Source organism: Sardina pilchardus, chromosome 4 (genome assembly GCF_963854185.1).
Source record: "Sardina pilchardus chromosome 4, fSarPil1.1, whole genome shotgun sequence".
Classification (NCBI taxonomy): Eukaryota; Metazoa; Chordata; class Actinopteri; order Clupeiformes; family Clupeidae; genus Sardina; species Sardina pilchardus.
Window position 1 is genome coordinate 24479968 of NC_084997.1, and position 19718 is coordinate 24499685.

Here is a 19718-nt window from a genome sequence, read left to right on the forward strand (position 1 = left end):
TCGGTCAGCTCATTGTGTAGTAAAGTATCCTGGCACAGCCATTGCCATATGCACACTATATCAACACTTGATTCCTGGCACATATGTGCTTATCTTTAAGTGGTCTGCAAAAGTAGCAATAATCTTCACACTTTAATTTGAAATACCACAGATTCCATTTATTTACTAAAATAACATCAAAGCTGTCAAGTTTTGGTGATTGACACAAAGGCGAGTTAAAAATGATAAATTATAGGTAGACATGTTGATATTGATAATTAAAAGTGCTGCCACCAAGCTTCTTCCAAAATTACTCATAGTTAGACAGTTAAACTTCTAATGTTATGGACTTAAATATGATCAAATTTACCAGTAAGTATTTCAGTCATTCTCGTTGTTACAATGACTGTTACGGCATAGACTAGTTGGGCGATCTATGTTTGGAACACTTAAAGTATACAGCTACATTACTTTCCCTCTCTTTCAATGACCATGAAAAGCTAATCACATTCATCTGAGGATTTCATTTACATTTTTAGGATATCAACAGAGACAGTGAATTGACTGCTTTCAATGGGGAAAAAATGGCTGCTATGACAGTGTTCGCAGAAAGTCTGAGATACTTGAAGGATCATGCACTTTTAAAGATTAAAAATTACTCAGAAGCTATTCAACTACAGGAATCTGATATCACATGGGTGTTAACAGTGCCTGCAATCTGGAGTAATGCTGCCAAAGAATTTATGAGAAAGGCAGCTATACAGGCAAGAAAACTAATTTTGCTAATATCTATATTATTGAGTTTACTTATCTAATGTATTTGCATCAGAGCAAATAAGCAGGTATTTCATTTCAGGCTGGCCTTGTGACAGAATCAAAACCAGAGAGGCTCATGTTGGCTCTTGAGCCGGAGGCTGCTTCTGTGTACTGCAAACAGCTTCCAACTGATGGGTTTGTAGGAGGAGAGGAGGAAACAATGAGGCTGGACCAAAGCTCTGGAACACAGTATATTGTGGCAGATTGTGGAGGTACTGTAAAATATTATGACAAAAATATGTACTTTTATTGAATATAATGAGTACTCAGCTTGAGACAAAATGTCTACTATTACAGCATCACAGAAATCATGTGCCCACACATTACTGCAGCTGCCCTTATGAAAAAGAACAGTAATACAATAAGATTTCTATAACAGTTCTACTAGGGTTACTTCTATGATGTTCTGTAATACCTCTATAATACCATAGTCTTCGAATGTTCCTTAAAGGTATACTATGCAACGTTTTTCAGTTAATCAATTCGTTCCATACTGTTATGATTAAATGAGTCATTACCGGTCGAACGGTGTTTTTTTTGGCCGCTCTAGTGGTCTGTAGCGGTAGAACCACACTTGCAACTTCAGGAGACACCGGGCACGCACCCATGCTCTACTCCAGGAAGTGTCATGTAAAGTCTCACGAAAAGGCACGGCAGACTGACCGATTGAGGAGTTTTGTCAAATATACGCTAAAGCTGTAGGGGAAGCTCTGCAGAGAAATATGCAAGCATAAAACGAGCGAAAATGAAAAGTGAAAGCGAAATCGGCGATGAAATCGCCAATCCTGCGTAGTATACCTTTAAAGGTTAGGTATGGAATTCGCAAAGCGGCTGGCAGATTTTGAAAAATCACAACCAAAATGGTCTGCACGTCTGTACAGCACTAAGCTAGTCTCCATACAATCGTTCCACAAATCCCCGAAGGCCAATGATTTTATACATTATCGTAAAAGCACCAATTAGGCTATCGCCGCTTTCGTTTGGAAATTCTAAAACAATGATGCTTTTTAAAGAGGAACAATGCAGGATTGGCGATTTCATCTCTGGTTTCGGTTTAGTTTTTAGTTTTCGCTCGTTTTATGCTTGCATATTTCTCTGCAGAGCTTCCCCGACAGCTTTAGCGTGTATATTTATATATATATATAGGCTATATATAAATTGCAAGCGTGGTTCTTCTTGTTCCTTACGCGTCTCTGACTTCCAGATGTAAACAGCAGACGATCGTTCATCAGAAAGTTGCAAGGTTGTAATAGCGGATAGGGACACTAGGGGCGGGAGGAAATGTGACTGTTTTCGATAAAACTGGTCAGTCAAGCAAAACAACGATTTCGAAGCGATTTTATGAATATGAAAAAGTTGCATAGGGTCTCTTTAATACACCAAAATAACATTTGATAAATGAACCTTACATTTTTCAGTAGCCATAGGTGTGTATATTTGAACAGAATCTGGTTTGGTTCTTACCGGGGCTTTTACCTCCTGAAATATCCAAGTTTAGTGCTGGCCCTGGGGTTTGCGTATTCCACTGCAGCTCTAAGCAGTTAAGTTTCGGTTTCAGGTTTTATTGCGTGGGTGCTTGAATCCGCTGTCTTAGTTTGTATAGAAATGAAGTGACACATACAACAAGAGGGGGACATATGGGACGCAGTAGGCCTAGTTGGTTTAGTTTTAGGATTTGCTGTTGCTCACAGCTCAACAGCTTTGAATATGTGCACGAAAGGGTCGCGCGCGTGCGGGGAGGAGGAGTAAAACCGTTAGATTGACGAACGAGCTGTGAAATGATGGTAGTGGATTAAGAATGTGATTGGCTGGAGTTTTTCAAGCCCTGCCCGTTCCACAGATGATTGACGTGTTTAATAATTTAATTGGAAATTATTTCCATTTCAGTGCTTCCAACGCAGTGGCTGTAAGTGGGTTAGGAATAGGATTTCAAATTATTTAGCAAAAATGGCCAACAAAGCAAATTCCATACCCTACCTTTAAAACAGTCTTACTTATAATCAAAGTACACAATGTTATCCTAGAATTCTGCCATATTTCTATAGTTCATTTGTTGTAAGGGCTTGTACTATTTTTGCAGGTGGGACCATTGATATCACTGTACATGAAGTGATAGATGCCAAAAAAGTCAAGGAGGTGTACAAGGTATCAGGAAATGATTTGGGAGGACAGAACATTGATAGAGAGCTGAAATCATTTCTACAACAAATATTTGGTGATGAGTGTTGGAAGGATTATGAAAAAAACCATGCACCTGAATTGCAGAAGTTTATGTTTGACTTTGCCTCAGCCAAATGTGCTGACGAGAATGAGGGCATCAGCTTCCCTTGTTCATATAATTTAACAGAGATAGTGAAGAAGCACAGAGGGGAAGATATAGCGAGCTTGTTCCAGGGGATTAATGGTGCAACATGGAATGATGGATCAATTGACATCGAACCTGCAAAATTCAGGTCCTTTTTCGATGAAAGCTTTAGAGGCATAGCTAAGATCCTGAAGGAAATCATGAAAAGGGCAGAATTGCACATTGAGTATTTATTGTTAGTTGGAGGATATGCCTCATCCAAAATCTTGCAGGACTATATAAAAGGTCAGTTTGGCAGGAAGTGCAAAGTTATGTGCCCATTACATCCTCAGGAGGCTGTAATGGTGGGTGCTGTGGAGTTTGGAATGCAGCCAGAAGTAGTAATGTCGCGGATTTGCGGCCTTACATATGCCATTGCTGTTGGTCAGAGATTTGACGAGTCAAAACATAAGACTGAGAAAAAGTTCTTTAGCTCTGATGGTGTGGCATATTGCGATGATCGTTTTGAAAGACTGGTGAAGAGGGAGGAATCAGTTGGCTACAATGAAACAAAGAGTCACATCTACAACGCAATCAATTTTGATCAGGAATCTATGATATTCAGATTCTTCAGCACAACAAGACTGAGTGCAGAATATGTTGACGAGTGGGGAATTGATCAAATTGGTTCCATGACAGTTCCCATGCCTATTATTTCTGGAGGCACAAACCGTCAAGTAAGGTTAGATGTCAGGTTTGGGTCCACAGAGATCACTGCAACAGCAACAGACTTAACCTCCGATGAAACCGACACTGTTATTATCAACTTTATGAGAAAGTAGTGACATTTTCTGATAAACAACATTGCTTATTGACACAGTTTCCCATGATTTCCCCTGGAATAAGATAGAAGATGAGATATAATGGATATCACACCAGCTTGTTGTAAATTGTAATCACAGTAAAAGCTTTAAAGCCACCAACATGTAAAAATAGGTATCTAAATACTTCTTGATTGACCTTATAATTCAGTAATTATTTCATGTGACTAATGAAATTAAATTAAATTAGACTGTCACTTTTTTTCACTACTGAGTGATTGTGCTTCTGATTTAATTTTCCCAACATGAACATGATCTGTTATGACCCCCTGTGCCCCCTTCAGGCCTGGCATCGCCAGTGCATAAGCAATGCTGGCCTAGCTGGTAGAATTAGCTAATCATGTACACCTGATGAAGGGGTGTGGGTAGTCTCTCTCTTGATTTGGGACACTTTTAGGTTAGGCGCATTCTGTTGCAGGCAGGGTTATCTTTCCCACTGGCACCTTCTCATTATATCTTTGAACGTCATGCTGACTTATGGTATACCTGCACCCACATGAACACTCGTATACATATTTTCACTTTCCCCTAGACATCTTTTGGTAATGGTTATTCATTGCTTTTGATATCTTTTAAATAAATACTTTACTGGTTAAAGTTATCTCTGTTGTCCCGACTCCCTCTTTATGTTGCGGCTTAGAACCGGGTTGTAACAGTTTATAGGCTGTACAGTAGTCGTCTCCTTTAAAGCAACACTAAAGAGTTTTTCATACCTTCATTTTTTTTTTTCAAAAATCATTTCAGCGGTTCAACAACTCGTAACAGGGTGAACGGCTTTTCTGCTGTCACTTCGCGGCCCTCTACCGCTATAACTACACTATGTAACTTCACCAGATCGGGTAGCGTATCTGTAGTTCCATGAAATGAGACATAAGAAACTACAAATTTGACTTACTACGATCGCAATACACCATACTTTCATAAATTCTTGCAACATACTCTACACCATGTCTGTGGACATCGTTATTTGCTGGATAAACAAATTGCGTGCTTGATGCAGAAGAAAAATGCTTTAGTGTTGCTTCTCATTTAATCATTAAAATGAAGGTGATGACTGGCAAAATTAATCAAAAGATGTTTCAATAAACCATTGTTGAAATGAATGAGAATGGTTTTAGGAAATAGCCTACAGTAGGCCTATCAGGTAGCCTGACCAGCCAGACCCACATCAAGATGTAGGGTCTGGGAACTCACCGTAGGCAGGGCTCAATTGGAGGGGTGGGATAAACTAGCCTGACTCTTGCCAGACCCTTGTAGTTCCGCCATGCTCCACCAGAGGCGTTTCGCTGAGCTCCACACAAGGGTCTGGGCTCGAGGGCAATCCAAACTCCTTCCAGGGAGCAAAAAATGATGAACCAATCAGGAGCGCCGAAGCGAATGTTTGATTCAAACAACAATGGCGGCTTGTTCACGATGAGCTGCGGCTGACTTAGGCTGGCTTCATACGTCAACGAGCTTTGGAGTCTTAGCGGGTGGGGCGAATATCACACGCAGCTGGGCCCGGACAGTCCAGCTGAGCTGCCGTGTGCCTGACTTCACTCGCGGGAGACCTCGCTGGAGACCTCGCCGGAGATATCGCGGGATTTTGTATTAAATATAGTATAACATTTTTTACTCATTAAAATGAGCATGATGACTGACGAAATAAATTGATATGATGTGTTTAAATAAACCACTGACTGTTGTCATACAGTTAACAGGCCTGCATTGTAGCACATTAATTAAATATCAAGTGTTTTCCGTGTGTATCTATTTACCAACAGCATAAAATAGCAGAATATCCACACGTTTTAAGTAGGCTAGCCTACTGCTGTTCCAGAAATCACAAATAAGAAGGTATCCCTTCGATTTCTGTTCATTTTAGCACATTCTAACGTAAGGAGCAAAGAATCTAGAACAGAGCAAGATGGATCACAGGGATAAGCTCCAGCGTCGTCCCAGACGTTGGCTACAGTGCTGTTCGTAATATGTATCGTTCTAGATCCATATGGTCCGCTCTAGAGTCTTTGGTAAGGAGGCAGAACGAGACACCTGTCATACTCATCATGGGGAGATTCCTTCCAAACGGCCCTATCGCAACTTTGAACTGACGTCATTGGGGTGGGTTTCAGCCTGTGCAGTCGCTAAGAAGACAACTGTGCTGGCCCAAGGTAGACGCAGTCTCCTGCAATTTTTTAAGGACATGTGACATGATGTCACGGTGGTAACTCCATAGACCTAATAGAAATGGACAAAAAGACTCCGTTGTTCTCATGGGAGGGGGCTGAAACAAAAATCTGTTTACTTTTCATCGTACTGCGCAGACTCGTACTTATTTCGTGAAGTTAGCCATCCTGTACATTGCTGTAACTCGTCTGATAAATGGGATTTTCCGAACAACTGTCAATCCATTATTAACATTCGTTTTAAATGTTATTATTATGTTTATTTGCCTCTCGGTAATGCTTTACCCTATCAAACAGTAGGCTACCGTAGGCTTTTTCACTGATCTTGCGAATTACTTTCCGTTATGGCTTTCGTGCAGGCTGGACTGAGCTTCTTATCCAAACATTACGGGGAATCTCCTGTCGAACGTTAGCTTCCCTCCAACCAATATGCTAACTATACTTCTTTATGGGAAACCAACGTTATATACGGGGAAGAAGTGAATTAGTTTTGCCTTCGATACCCTATATAGAATACACAGAAGCTATAAGGGCGACACAGGGCACATGTTACATGAAGTTATGGGATCGCAAAAAAATATGCAATCTATGGCCGTCCATGGGAGTTAGCAGAGCGTTGATCACCTGCTCAATTCGTGTCTCTACTTCCGGGAATATGCCTGCCCCCTTGGGTAACTCCCACCGTGTCTGCAAGAAGTCGGACATGATTTCTAACCAGTTTGCATTTTGTCTGTCCCAGTATGCACTGTGTTTAACCCAGCATGCATCACATCAAGTCAGATCTGCGCAGATTTTCGAGAAGTCAAACGCACCTAATGATTCTGCTATTTCAACTGTTTTGTCGAATTTATTGAGTATTCATTCTTTAAGTAAGGGATAATGTATAGAACGCCGGTCATTATTGGAAAATAATTCCCGACAGGATGAACAGAACCCCGACGCGCAGTGGGGGGGGGGTTTGCTTCGTCCTGAAGAGAATTATTATTACAAAACCCGTTGCCATTGAGAGCGGTCATTACATACTTTCACCGGTGATTATATAGATTTAACTCACCGCAGAACGTTGGGGAGGCCCATTTAAAGTGAATGGGAGCTCTCAACATTCTAGAGAGCGGTGTAATAAAAGATGAACAGAGAATGGTTTTGAAGACATTTATTGGTGGCAAGGATGTTTTCACTCTTCTTCCGACCGGGTTTGGCAAGAGCTTGAAGTAGCCCAGCACGTCATTCAAGGTAACGGACAAGTGGTTTATCAAATCACATGCAAGGATGTTTTACAAGGCCCCGCCTTCAGAAATACTGTACATCTCCTATCGAGAAGTCCCAGATCCTTGTGTGAAGCTTAGCGAACTACAAGGATCTGGCGAGAGTCAGGTTAAGGCTGGCTTACATTGCACGATTTTGGTCTGTTTTAACAGTCGCCGACTACTTTTCCAAAATCTTAGCAGTTTTAAGTCCGTCGGAGTCAGTCTTTTTCTAGTTTTGCCGTTACGACAATATCAAACATGTTTGATATTATCGTAAGTCTTTTCAGTCTTGGCTCATGCAAATAGTGACGTGAACACTAAAAACCAATAGTGACCTCGGTCGACGAACACGAAAACGGAAGGGGCAAAATAGGCGACAGCTGTAGCCTGTATGATTATTTGTTATTTCATTTCTTATAATTTATTAGTCGGCTATTCTACGTGACAGAACAACTCTATATCTGTTAGTGATGTCACACTATCAAACAATGCTGCAGAAACGCGAAAAAATTACTTTGATATGAGTAGCCTATCATGTGAGTTCCTGTTGATGATGACGTATAGCCTAGTGCACGATGGAAATAATTTGAAGGAATCTAGCAGCAGTCTTGTAAATAGTGACTACAGTCTTTGCAAAATCCTAATCTGAGACTGGCCTGTGACTAGTCTGTGACTAAAAACTCAATGAATTGTCTTTAGATGTGAGAGGGTCTGAGACTAGTCTTTCAAAAATCTTTTCCAAATCTTTGCAAAGTCTGGCAATGTAAGGTAGGCTTTAGGGATAAACAGTTGTCTTTCAAATTCCCTCTCCACGCAATAGGATAACGCTAAACAAATCATCTTCTTGTTTTCAAGTAGCAGGATGCGTAACCAGGGGGTCAAGACCGTGTAGATTAGAGTCGGCATGTTAGCATACGCCATTTTCAAGTATGGCGCTGCATGGAGCATTTAGAACCAGCTCCGTGCACGGAAATCCGTGTTGGGCACAAGCTCTCATGCGTGTATATGTTGGTGGACGGATACTTATCCGGCGGCTTCAGCCAATCGTTACTTAGTGCGTTCCTGACCAACTTTTACTTCTTTTTGTCACGCGGCAAGCAATTATGTGCATTATTGCCACCCTCTGAACTGGATGATGATTCTGTTTTTACAGAATGTCCAATACAAATCTATGTAGGTCCATGTGTCATTTCAAGCTTTGGAACTTTGTGCATGGTCAGAGCCGACTGGCGCTGGATCAGAGCTCCAGTGTTCAATATGGCGTTGACTATGAACTGGCCGGATTTACTAGCCTAGCCTCCGCCATTCATTTGAATGGAGCGGGACTTAGTCACGCTCTCCAGTTATAAATAATACCTCAATGTGCGTAACCGTCGCAACTTCTGGTCACATGTCAGTCACCATTATCCACCGACTCTATACACGATGTGATTGGTCCGGTGATTCTTCCATTTCCCAGCTCCCAAGCTCTACGGAGCGTTGCTAGGCTGCCAAAATTAGTCGCATATTTGCTGCCCCTAGGGGCGTCTAGATTTCTAGGCTATCTATCAGGAGATTCATTCGAGATTTTGTGCTACAGATGGTACGGGTTGAGAATGCTCCTTTCTTTGCCGCACATCGGGAATCCCGAAGGTGCAGCATTTGTAGTTAAAACTGCAACCGCAAGGGGGCAACATAAGACCGCCCTAATAACATGCAGGTTCGGCTCATGCCGGAAAAACACGATAAAACTCGAAGACACCGCACTGGTGACAAGCGGAGACAAGAGACATGACGCTCGGCATCTCAGATCGCAGTTTCAGAGTTTTCGAATGTTCTACAACCCAGCTAGTATCCGCCGTTCATTCCGATATATCCCCACTACGACAATATCTCCACTCCGACATATACGTCCAATTGTCGTAGTGGAGGCATGTCTCTTTATTGAAAAGGTCCCACCGCTCCGACATTTTCTGTTTTCATGGTCGCAGTGGCGGTATTTAACTTTTTTCAATGTGCCATTCCTACATGAGGTCATTAATAGGCTATTCATGTCATAACTATTAGGCTATCATTAGGCTTACTAGGCATGGCTGTAGGCAGCTATGAGGCCACTGAGATCTGGACCTCATCAGTTTTGAGAGCTGGAAATACATGTTTGCTAAATATCGGTATATTGTTGTGCATGTTGCGTGCGCGACTCGGGAAAGTGAAAGCAGTTTTGTATAGACATTGGCCGCGTTTCCCAAATACGTTAAGAAGCTCTTAACGCTAAGATCTTCTTTGGGAGCGCTCTTAAGAACGCTGTGAAAGAAGAACGTGTTTCCCAGAGTCGCTCTTAGCTTAAGAAGATATTTCACTAAGATGGAAACGTAAGATCGAGCTGACCCACTCTTAACAGCCTACTTAGCGAAGGGCGTGTAGATTTCTAGGCTTTAGTGATCAAGCTGCGTCAGGGAAATGTATATCCTCCACTTTTTTAAACAATAAAACAATGTTCAATGTTGCAATGCGCTTGTGGCTTTGGACCACTGGTGTAAGAAACATAGACTTAAAAATATAATATTGAATTATACGTTTAAAATTTCAACACATCTGCATGAATTTATAACTACACATACAAAAAACATAAACAACCCTGTGGCATTTCACAGATATCAACCTAATCCAATGAGGCTTCACCTGCTACTCTAGGCTTTGCCAAAGTCCGCGATGTAAAAGTCCGGTTTACATTAATGCATACGTGCATCCCACTCGCAGGCCACATGGGCTAGAGGGTTACATCTTCTCGGCTATATTAAAGTAGACTAGCCTACATCACATGTCTACTACCACACTATCTTTAAGAGAGATGGGATGCATCTTGCCTGAGTTAATATATGAATGGCCTGAGCTAATAAAAAATAGGCATAGTGTGAAGTCTGTGTACGTTACTATGCTGGCGCTACCCAAACTGGCTATGCACTCCGGCAAGAGAGTCGCTGCAACTCGGTTTTAGTTTGACAGATTTATTGCCCTTCAGGTCCAACAGAGGATTGTTGCTTCCAGTAACATGTGTGAGTGTACAGAGGGGTATTCCACGAACGGAGGTTTAACAAACACAGAGTTAACGCTGAACTCTAGGTTGATTGACCCTGAGCCGACTAACACAGAGCGGTCGGTTCCACCGCGCCGGTTATGAAATAGTTTAATCAACACGGGGTTGGTTAACACTGGGTTGTGCGCGTACACGCCAAACCTATAAAGACGTGATGTATGGAGCATGGAAATCCTGATCAAAAGGGCGAAACAGGCTAGCTGCCGCTAGGGGCGTCTAGATTTATAGGCGAGAAACGGGCCGCATGTTTCTCAGAACTCGAACGCCGGCTGTAATAAATTAGAAAACGTTTTTTAAAGTAACACCAAAGCCTCTGCCATTCAGAGAAACCCTGGTAGCGGATCGCTGACTGCGTGAATGCATACGTTTCATGACAAAATCACGTTCCTAAATATCTGAACTAATCTATTCATATCTCAGTTAAAGTTTTCTTAGCATTCCTACCACATAACCTGTTATTTTATAAAGATGTAGGCTACTCCGATGGGCCCAAGCGATCATCTGATCAAGTCAAGATGAAACAATACGATTCATGGTAGTAATTATATTATTTTTCCACATACATTTCTACATCTCTTTGCGCGGAATGGCTATATTGCAGAGGACGGCGCATGCAACAATTACGCAAGCCCGTTCGGACACACTCTTATACTACGTAGGCATTGACATAGACTTCAATATCCCAAATGTGTTTTCAATCGCGGGTTCTGCTGTGTGCCAGGTTAAATGTTGCCTGTGGTCCAGGAGCGGGATTAGGGTAGCCTAGGGTGATGAGCGTCGGTAGGCATGGATACCCTCGATCCCCAAGGAGCTACCCATCGAATTGCGCTGCGACCAAATACAATTTTTTAGCTATCTTGCACAAGCACAACAATTATATAAGGTCTATGATATGTTCATAATGCAACGCAGTCTGTTGAAATGTATAGCTCAAATTACATCCTGCATGGTAGACCAAACCAGGCAATTGTGCCTTCACATAAGTGATCATGTACGAAGCATCATAGGCTATATCTTCTTGGCTAATGATAAAATCGACAGCGATTACCAAACCATCTCGAAGATATGAAATGGGCAATATAGGCTGCGTATACCTACACATTTGTGATAGTCTTTCCTGATAATCGGCCTCATATATGGCTGGGGCCTATAGGCACTTGTGCCATCAATGCACCCAATGACATAATATTGTAACCGAATGGTAGTGATACCCATATGAAAAGTCAACAGCAAGGATAATGTCTGTGCCACTTAAAGCATTAGTGACCTGAGAGTTGGTGAAACTCCATTTTAATGATGACCCTCGTGAGTTGTGGCCAGGAAAGAAGATGAAGTCGTGCACTATAACCGCTCCAGCGCAAGACAGACTTTACGCACTGATTGGCAGACCGCTTTCCCTATGCTCAGCATCTCAAATACTGGACAGAAAACTACACGTCGCAAATAAACGGAGAGCTATGCAAATAGTTTTCAGTGAACTGAGGCCAGGTTCACGATTGGTAGCCTAACGTAGGGCTATTTAAATATATTAAAGATTAACGTAAAAAACGATATCGCTTCAGCCAAAATTCATCAAGATGTCGAGCCGTGGTCTTATCAAACTCTCGGTGAATTGCACGAATGATTTGCCCTCCGATGTCAATAGACCTCTCATCAATAGGGCATGCCATTGCGAACACGAGAAAGCTGCGGAAATCGCGGGTTTAAATAGCCTACCCTGAGCAAAAACCGGGTTATCTTTCAAACTTAACCTGCTCAAAACCTGCTCCGACCAGGTTAGGTTCAGAGCATATGTTTCTATAGTAACTAACATACCGTGTTCATTTTGGAACGGAAAACCTAGAGTTACCGCAAACCCTGGGTTAACTTACCCGGTTTTGTGATAAAACCGGCTTTGTGGAATACCCCTCTGGAGTGTAGATGTATATGTGTTTGTGTTTGAGTGTGTGTGGTTTTCTGTAAATAAAGGATATACAGAATATCTAGCCTAGAAATCTAGACGCCCCTAGCAGCAGCAAATGTAATTTGGCTGGCGGGGCAGTCTAGGCACGATCCATTGAGCCAGGGAGCTGAGAACCCCCAGCACCAGCGTTCCAATCACAGCGTGTATAGAGTCGGTGGGTGGGCTTAACATAATGGTGACTGAAATGTGACCAGAAGTTGCGACGGTAACGCATCCTGTTATTTGAAAACAAGATGATGATTTGTTTAGCGTTATCCTATTGCGTGGAGAGGGAAGGTTACGCATCCTGCTACTTGAAAACAAGAAGATGATTCGTTTAGTGTTATCCTATTGAGGGGAGGGAATTTGAAAGACAACTGTTTATCCCACCCCTCCGATTGCGCCCTGTCTACGGTGAGTGTCCAGACCCTACATCTTGATGTGGGTCTGGCTCGTCAGGCTACAGAATATCAGTATGAATTGTACATACATACATAAATAATGTAACATAAAATATACATGAATATATAAATATGTATGCACGCAGTACAGGCCAAGAGCATGTAACAATATTAGCTCTGAAGTGTAAGTAATTACTGTGCAACAAACACAATGCTGACTAACAATGAGTATTAATTAGAACCAGTGGCGGACCGTGCATTTAGTGGCTAGGCCTTCAATTCTGCATATTTATTGTCATATACCACATTAAAAGGGGGGCGTTACGGGGGGATCCCCCCGTAGATTTTTTTTACCATTTCATCGCTTAAATGTGCACTTTCCTTGCATTTCGCGGTGTAAAAAAGTCACGATTTGTTTCTTACCCGAGTCTTTGTAGCGCTCTAAAAACGCCATCGTCATACAAACAAGTAGGCTGCTTGTTCCGATACAATAGGTCTCCGAGCAGAAATCTTCATCACTTCATCAATTAGGCCTACAAACACCTTTATTAGGCGAACAAATGCAAAGAGGGCTAGGTTACTTACCTCCAAACATTCAGCTTACTGGACAGCAGCGGCGATTTCAATGTTTAAACACCAAACGCACTCGGCAGTGCAAACACGTCTCAATTAGGCTTGTCTCGCAATGCACGCTTTTGTTTGACCCGTTGACACGTTAAAGTATTTTCATTTTTCGATGATGGGGAGAGCAATAGAGATGCATTTAAGACGATAATGTTATTTAACCTTAGACTTTTATGATTCAGTGTACCATAGGCTAAAGTTGAAATAAAATGCAATAACAATGAAAGTTCTATAATTGTTCATGATGTTCATGTACTTTCATTAGGTCTGCTACATTATCAGTCAGCAACTACTTAAGGTGAAATGACACAGCAGAAAATAAATTTGATATTAAAATCAAGGAACATTTATTTATTTAACTAAGTGCAGTAAGTTGATCTTCATGGGTGTTGACTTCTTTCTTCCACATCTTCCACTTCACTGGGTGGTCTGTGTTGTTAAGATACCCTGAAACATACATAAACAGAATAATATACTTTAGCTGAACATGTTCTTTACAATACCTAACATGAAATAAGATGTTAAACATAAACAGAATAATACTGTATATACTTTAGTTGAAAATGTTCTTTATAATACCTAACATGAAATGAGTCAATGTTATAATTTTTACAGTGTTTGCACAAACACTTTTACTTTTATACCAACATGTTTACTGTTGAAACATCTATCTTTATCACAGCTACTGTGTTCTCAACTACAGTTGTGTTAGAGTACTTACATTTCACTGGCACAACTGGACTGATATCCAGAAATGCTGCCAGGAGCTGATATGTAGATGAGGGGAGAACAGCCAGAATAGAATTAACAGGAATTAACTGGAAAATACAGGAAAAACAGGTATTAAATAACACATCATGATACAACAGATTGAATAGAATATTAAAACTAATAACCAAAAGGTACTTATCTTATTGAACGATGTTTCAGGAAATAGGCCAGGGTTGGTGGTATTTCATTGGCGCTCTCTGAAAAGTAATAAAAACAAAAGTACAAATATACTTACCTGCAATCTACTTACCTGAAAATATGGTATCTTCTAGTGGCTCAGCTATACCCATGTCCCACAATGCAGACTCTAGATATGCCAAAAATCAAGAAGACAAAATGCAGTATGTATGCCAACTTTCTGAACATGGCAACATGGCATTTAATTTATTTAAAGGTGAAATCCAGCCGCCGTTCCTTCTTTGTGAATGATGAAATCACACGTTCATGCAGAACATCTCTAGCCTTTAAATTCAGAAGCAGCTCTGTCTCAATGGCCATTAGCGCAAGAGAGGATAGCCGTGTCTGTCCTGTTGAGTTCCTGGAATACGTTTTAATTCTTTTCAGAGCTGAAAAGGATCTTTCCACTGAAGCAGTGGACACAGGAATGGTAACAGCCAAGCAAGCAAGGGCATACAGCTGGTGCATGCTCCTTTCTAATCCATTCTGCTGGAGGTACAGACAAACATCAAATGGGCTCTTACCTTCAAAGTCCGCCATGCCATACATAACGCTGAGCTCAGATCTTAATCGGGTCATATCGAACAATGGTCCATGGCTCGCCCTCAAGCTGTCAAAAACTGCGTCTGGAAATGTTGCTCGATAAGCTGCAAACTTTGAGGCATCAAGAAGAGAGAGGAATGAAAGCCTCTGATGATCCTTGAAACGAGAACTTATCTGCATCACGATGCTGTCAAGAATCTGGACATGGAGTTGTTTATATCGGCCGCGAACATTCTCGTCTGGGTGACCTCTGCGCGTTCTCGGTGCCCCTACCTCACGCATAGTGGATGCATATATGCTGTCGAACCTCTCCTTCTCAAGTTCAACAAAGCCACAAAACTCATTCACCCGGTTAAGACAGAACTGCATGTCCAGTGTTTTGGTCTGCAGTATGTCAAACAGAACGTCGGCATGGGTGAACACACCAGAGAAAGTGGAAAGCATGAAACAGAAGTCAAAGCTGCACAGAAGACTAACATATCCATCTGCACTCCGCACAGCATCTTGATCATATTCATCATGGTTTTCAAGAATGGTCTCGAAAACTTCCAGAAGAGCTTCTCTTTTCTCCAGTACTGTCCCGACCAATCGGGAGTTGTACTGCCATCTCGTTGGTGCCACTCGAGGAAGTCGCCGTTCGCAAATCTCATCAAGTAACTCTGTGCGTTTTGGAGATCTAGAGAAAAACGACGCCAAGCCAGAAAGATGAGAGAAGAACACGTTACATTCTCGGATCTTTGACACCCCCTGAGTCAAAACAAGGTTAAGCGTGTGAGCATAGCAATGGATGAACAAAGCCATTGGAGCTTGCTCTCTCACTTTAGCCTGAACGCCGTTAATGCCAGATGCCATTACAGCAGCACCATCGTAGCACTGCGCTACAACCTTATGCATGCAGTCATACTCCTCTAAGAAGTTAAGAACTAGAGCAGCGATGTCACCTGCCCTCTTGCCCCGAGTCACATCGACATACTTCATGAAGCGTTCTTTCACACCGGTATCTGTCACGTAACGGAGGACCAGAGACATCTGCGCAGCATTGCTAGCATCTGTGGTTTCATCCACCATCACAGCTATATATGGAGCCCGACTGATCTCCGACCGAATGTCATCCAACATCACTAAAGCAACATCCTGAATCAAATCATTCTGAATCTTACCTGACGTCCCCGTGAAAACTCTGTTGGTAGTGAGATGGTGTTGCAAAACAGGATCGCGTTCCGCTAAAAAAGCCAGGAGCTCAACGTAGTTACCACGGTTGGTAGAGGTGGTGCTCTCGTCATGACCCCTGAAAGACAACTCCTGTTTCCCGAGGAAAACAACACAGTCAATAAGATCTTTCAGGATCTTCCGATTCTTCTTCACCTGAACATTATGCAGCTCAGTAGCACGTCGCCGCTGCTCATCAAGCTGCAAATCAATCCTGCTATTTCCGAATGTAGCTGTCGAAACTGTAGCCTGAATATGGCTAGTTGTATTCTGGTGTCTAAGCGCTGCCTTTGTAAGACAACTCAAATTAGAAAAGCCTAAACAATTCCAAACACCACGGTCACTGGAGAAAAGCAAGCAGTCGAAGCAGTACAGTCGATTATTGTACGTTGATCCAGTAAGCCACGGGTAACGTTGGTAGTTACTTACCTGGAAATGTCTCACACAGTTTTTACTTACCTGGCTAAGTGCTAACTGAGGCATCGGTCGACCTTTTCTCACAATATCCATCTTCTCAGTGAAATCTCTCCTCGAAAATGGTGTTGAGAGTAAGTCAGAAACTAAATCACACGTTTCTCTTGTAGATAGCGCCATCGACCTGTCAAATTGGAAAATTCACCTAGCGGGTGCGAGTTGAGAGATGACAATGAATGACACACACACACAGTACCTGTGGATGTCTGACAGAAGATACTCGCTCGAGCTCTAAGTCGAACGTCAAAACAAATAGTTCTAGCGGCAAAATTCGTGATGACTGACAAACTGTTCCGGGTATTCTTTTCGAACATTGCAGGCCCACCAGCAGTCAGACCTGCCTACCTCGTCGTAATACATTGTTTTGATTGGCTGATCTGTCAGATGTAGCCATCAATCAACCCGAATCAAAACATATGATTTCTAAGGGTTGCTTAGGTACCGAAAACGCAGTGATTCCTTGTGAAGGCCTGATGCGGGTGTTAACAAGGGAAGACATACGATTGGATACAAGTGGATATCACACCCCCTCGTTATTTGTTCACGCAATCTGTCAATCAAATCGCATAGCGGACAGCGGTAGTAATGGTTAGGCTAGTCGAGTCGAGAACGATCGGGGAAGGAGAAACAGAAGCAAATAATAAATGGCGATGTAGAATATTATTAAAGAGTTATTATTTTTTATTCATTTGAAAATAGTTAGGCCTTCAGAGAAGGCCTTGAAGGCCCTGACGGTCCGCCACTGATTAGAACCCAATACAAGAGAAATCAGCAGTTACACCATGTTATACCAACATTGGCCACTAGAAGGCGCTCTAAGACCACAAATGAAACATGTCACTAGCATTTGGATCTAGTAATCACGTGATGGACTAGTGGCGCGAATGGAAGATGAAATGTGACCATTCAAAGCGAAATCAGTCGTTTTGCGCACAACGTTATTTTGAGAAAATCAACAATAACAAACTTCCGGGTTAAAATGTTGAATTTCACGTTTTTGCATAATTCGACTGTATACAGTCTACAGTTTCATATCGTGAACGCATTTCACGGAAAAACATACGTTTTGACTGTTAAACCCAGCGAAGATTCAACACATTTGCTGTCATTCCCGTTGTGCACGCGCCGCTTAAAAAGGTGATTTCTCCTCTTCTGGCATATCGTGACAGGAGAACCATGTCAACGTTGGATGCGGTTATCTTAGCGATAGTTTGTGTAATACCCTCGATATACATATCGTTGGAAAGCTTAGTTTATGGCCGTTCACGTGAGCACAATAACTTAATTTAATACATTTTACCGAAACGACTGGTTCCGCTTTACAGGGTCACAAATGTGTTTAATTAAGTTAGCAACAGCAACCGATGGACTATTATTCGGACTAGTTCACAAATTACAACAAAGTAAGGTCTTATACTGCGTTCATGCAGCTCGGAACCTCGGAAATTTCTGACCTCCGATAGCGGAAAAATGACATGAACGCTAGGTCGGGTGGGATTTTTTCCTCGGAGACTCGTGCGGAAGTTTTGTGCCCCGAGGTGTCCGACTTGACGTCACTATCATATTCTCCAACCACGACGGCCTCCCTTGCAACAACACAAGAGGTGAATTTCACTGTCATTACGAATAGGCAAGGTAATTTGTCACTAAATTAACAACACAGACAAAAACACTCGCCCAAGACAATTTCCTTCTTGCTCAACCATACTAAGCAGTTGTAATAACGTATTTATGCGTTTCCTGTATTTATTTTCCGAACTGATCTCATGAACACAATTTTTTCGGAGGTCGGGACTTTTTAAAGGCAGGTCCTCCGAGGTTCCGAGCTGCATGAACGCAGTATTAGCCTACTATATGTCAATTGTCCTATTTGTGTACTTACATGGTCGGATACACACACAGCAACACAACATAAAAGTAAAACAGAACGGGAAAAATTAGCAACTCTACAAACAGCTGGACTCGTGTCGGCAGTGAACTAACTCCTAGTACAAACATAGACTGTAAAAAATATGGACAAAGCGTCTGTGACGTCACCCATAGATTTCTGAAGAACTCAAATGAAGCCGTTTATGGGGGGTATGGGCGGCGCCATCTTGGGAAATCTTGGGAGATCATAACCACGCCCACATTCTGGCCAATCCAATCAAATGGGTGAAAGGGCGGGCTTTGTGCAAAACTGAGCCGAACAGGTGTTCTTCAGCTAAGCAGCTAATACGTTACGGTTACGATACTGGCAAGCTAGGCTACTGCTACGTTTACTGCGAAGCCACTGAAGTCGAAGACTGATTCTAACCCATCTGAATTTGCTGGTAAGTTGAACCGTGTTCATGTTTGTCTCTTAAAGGCATGTGTTCAGACATCTTATGATTATGTATCCTGCAAGCTAACCGGGTAAACTCATGTGAATAGTTAGTGCTGCTAACAAGTTAGCCTACTACAAATAATGAACGGAGTTGTGTTTGCACCTTCTAGCAGGTGAAATAAGCTAGCTGTTAACGTTACGTTACCCCATTTACAATAAACGATAGAGAAAGTTAGACTCCACTACAGATACATTGATCTTTAGCTTTAGTGATTAACGTTACCCATCTCTGTTCTCATTTTATTATTGGTAATGTTATGAAACGTTGAAACGTATGATCCTGTGACATTGAATGTTGCGGTCATTTCATTGTAACATTAACAATAATTTATGTCAACATCAAGCTCGCTTTATTCCGTCAAGTTATTGACAAAATCTTAGTCTAGTATTAGTTGTACATCATTTGATGTGTTTTATGTTTTAGCAATAATCATGGGTTTCATCAGGTCCCTTTCCACAGGTGTATTAATCAAACACCATGCTGTCTGCATTCATAGTCAAGGTGCTTGATTTTATACACCTGTGGAAAGGGACCTAATGAAAACAATGAATATACAAGGATGTTGTGTTATGGATTATGCAATGAGTAAAACTAAATAAAATTTTAGAGCAATGATTTGCACAATATGTAATTTTACTGTCAAAATCACACTCGTGAATACTGGTGATTACGTGTTGTTAGTTGACACTTGTGTTGTACTTGTATTGCATTTCATTGTAGGTTACACAGGTATGAATGTAATTAAATGTTTACCTTTCTATTT

At 41.8% G+C, this 19718-nt stretch overlaps 1 protein-coding gene across 6 annotated transcripts in view; it reads left to right on the forward strand.

Moving 5' to 3' along the window:
- The window catches only part of LOC134078666 (heat shock 70 kDa protein 12B-like), a 61881-nt gene that overhangs the window by 4487 nt on the left and 37676 nt on the right, over positions 1–19718 (forward strand). For 2 of the 6 annotated variants that reach the window (XR_009938845.1, XR_009938847.1), the window contains exon 1: positions 960–1007. The exons of 1 other annotated variant lie outside the window; for it this stretch is intronic. Coding sequence is in view for 3 of the 5 variants with exons in the window: in XM_062534767.1 (XP_062390751.1) it covers positions 519–743; positions 836–1007; positions 2876–3921 (1443 nt within the window). In the remaining 2 variants the exon portion in view is untranslated. Of the gene's footprint in view, positions 1–518; positions 744–835; positions 1008–2875; positions 19717–19718 lie in introns of those variants that run through there. 3 more of the 6 variants (XM_062534767.1, XM_062534769.1, XM_062534768.1) reach the window with 3 other exon arrangements.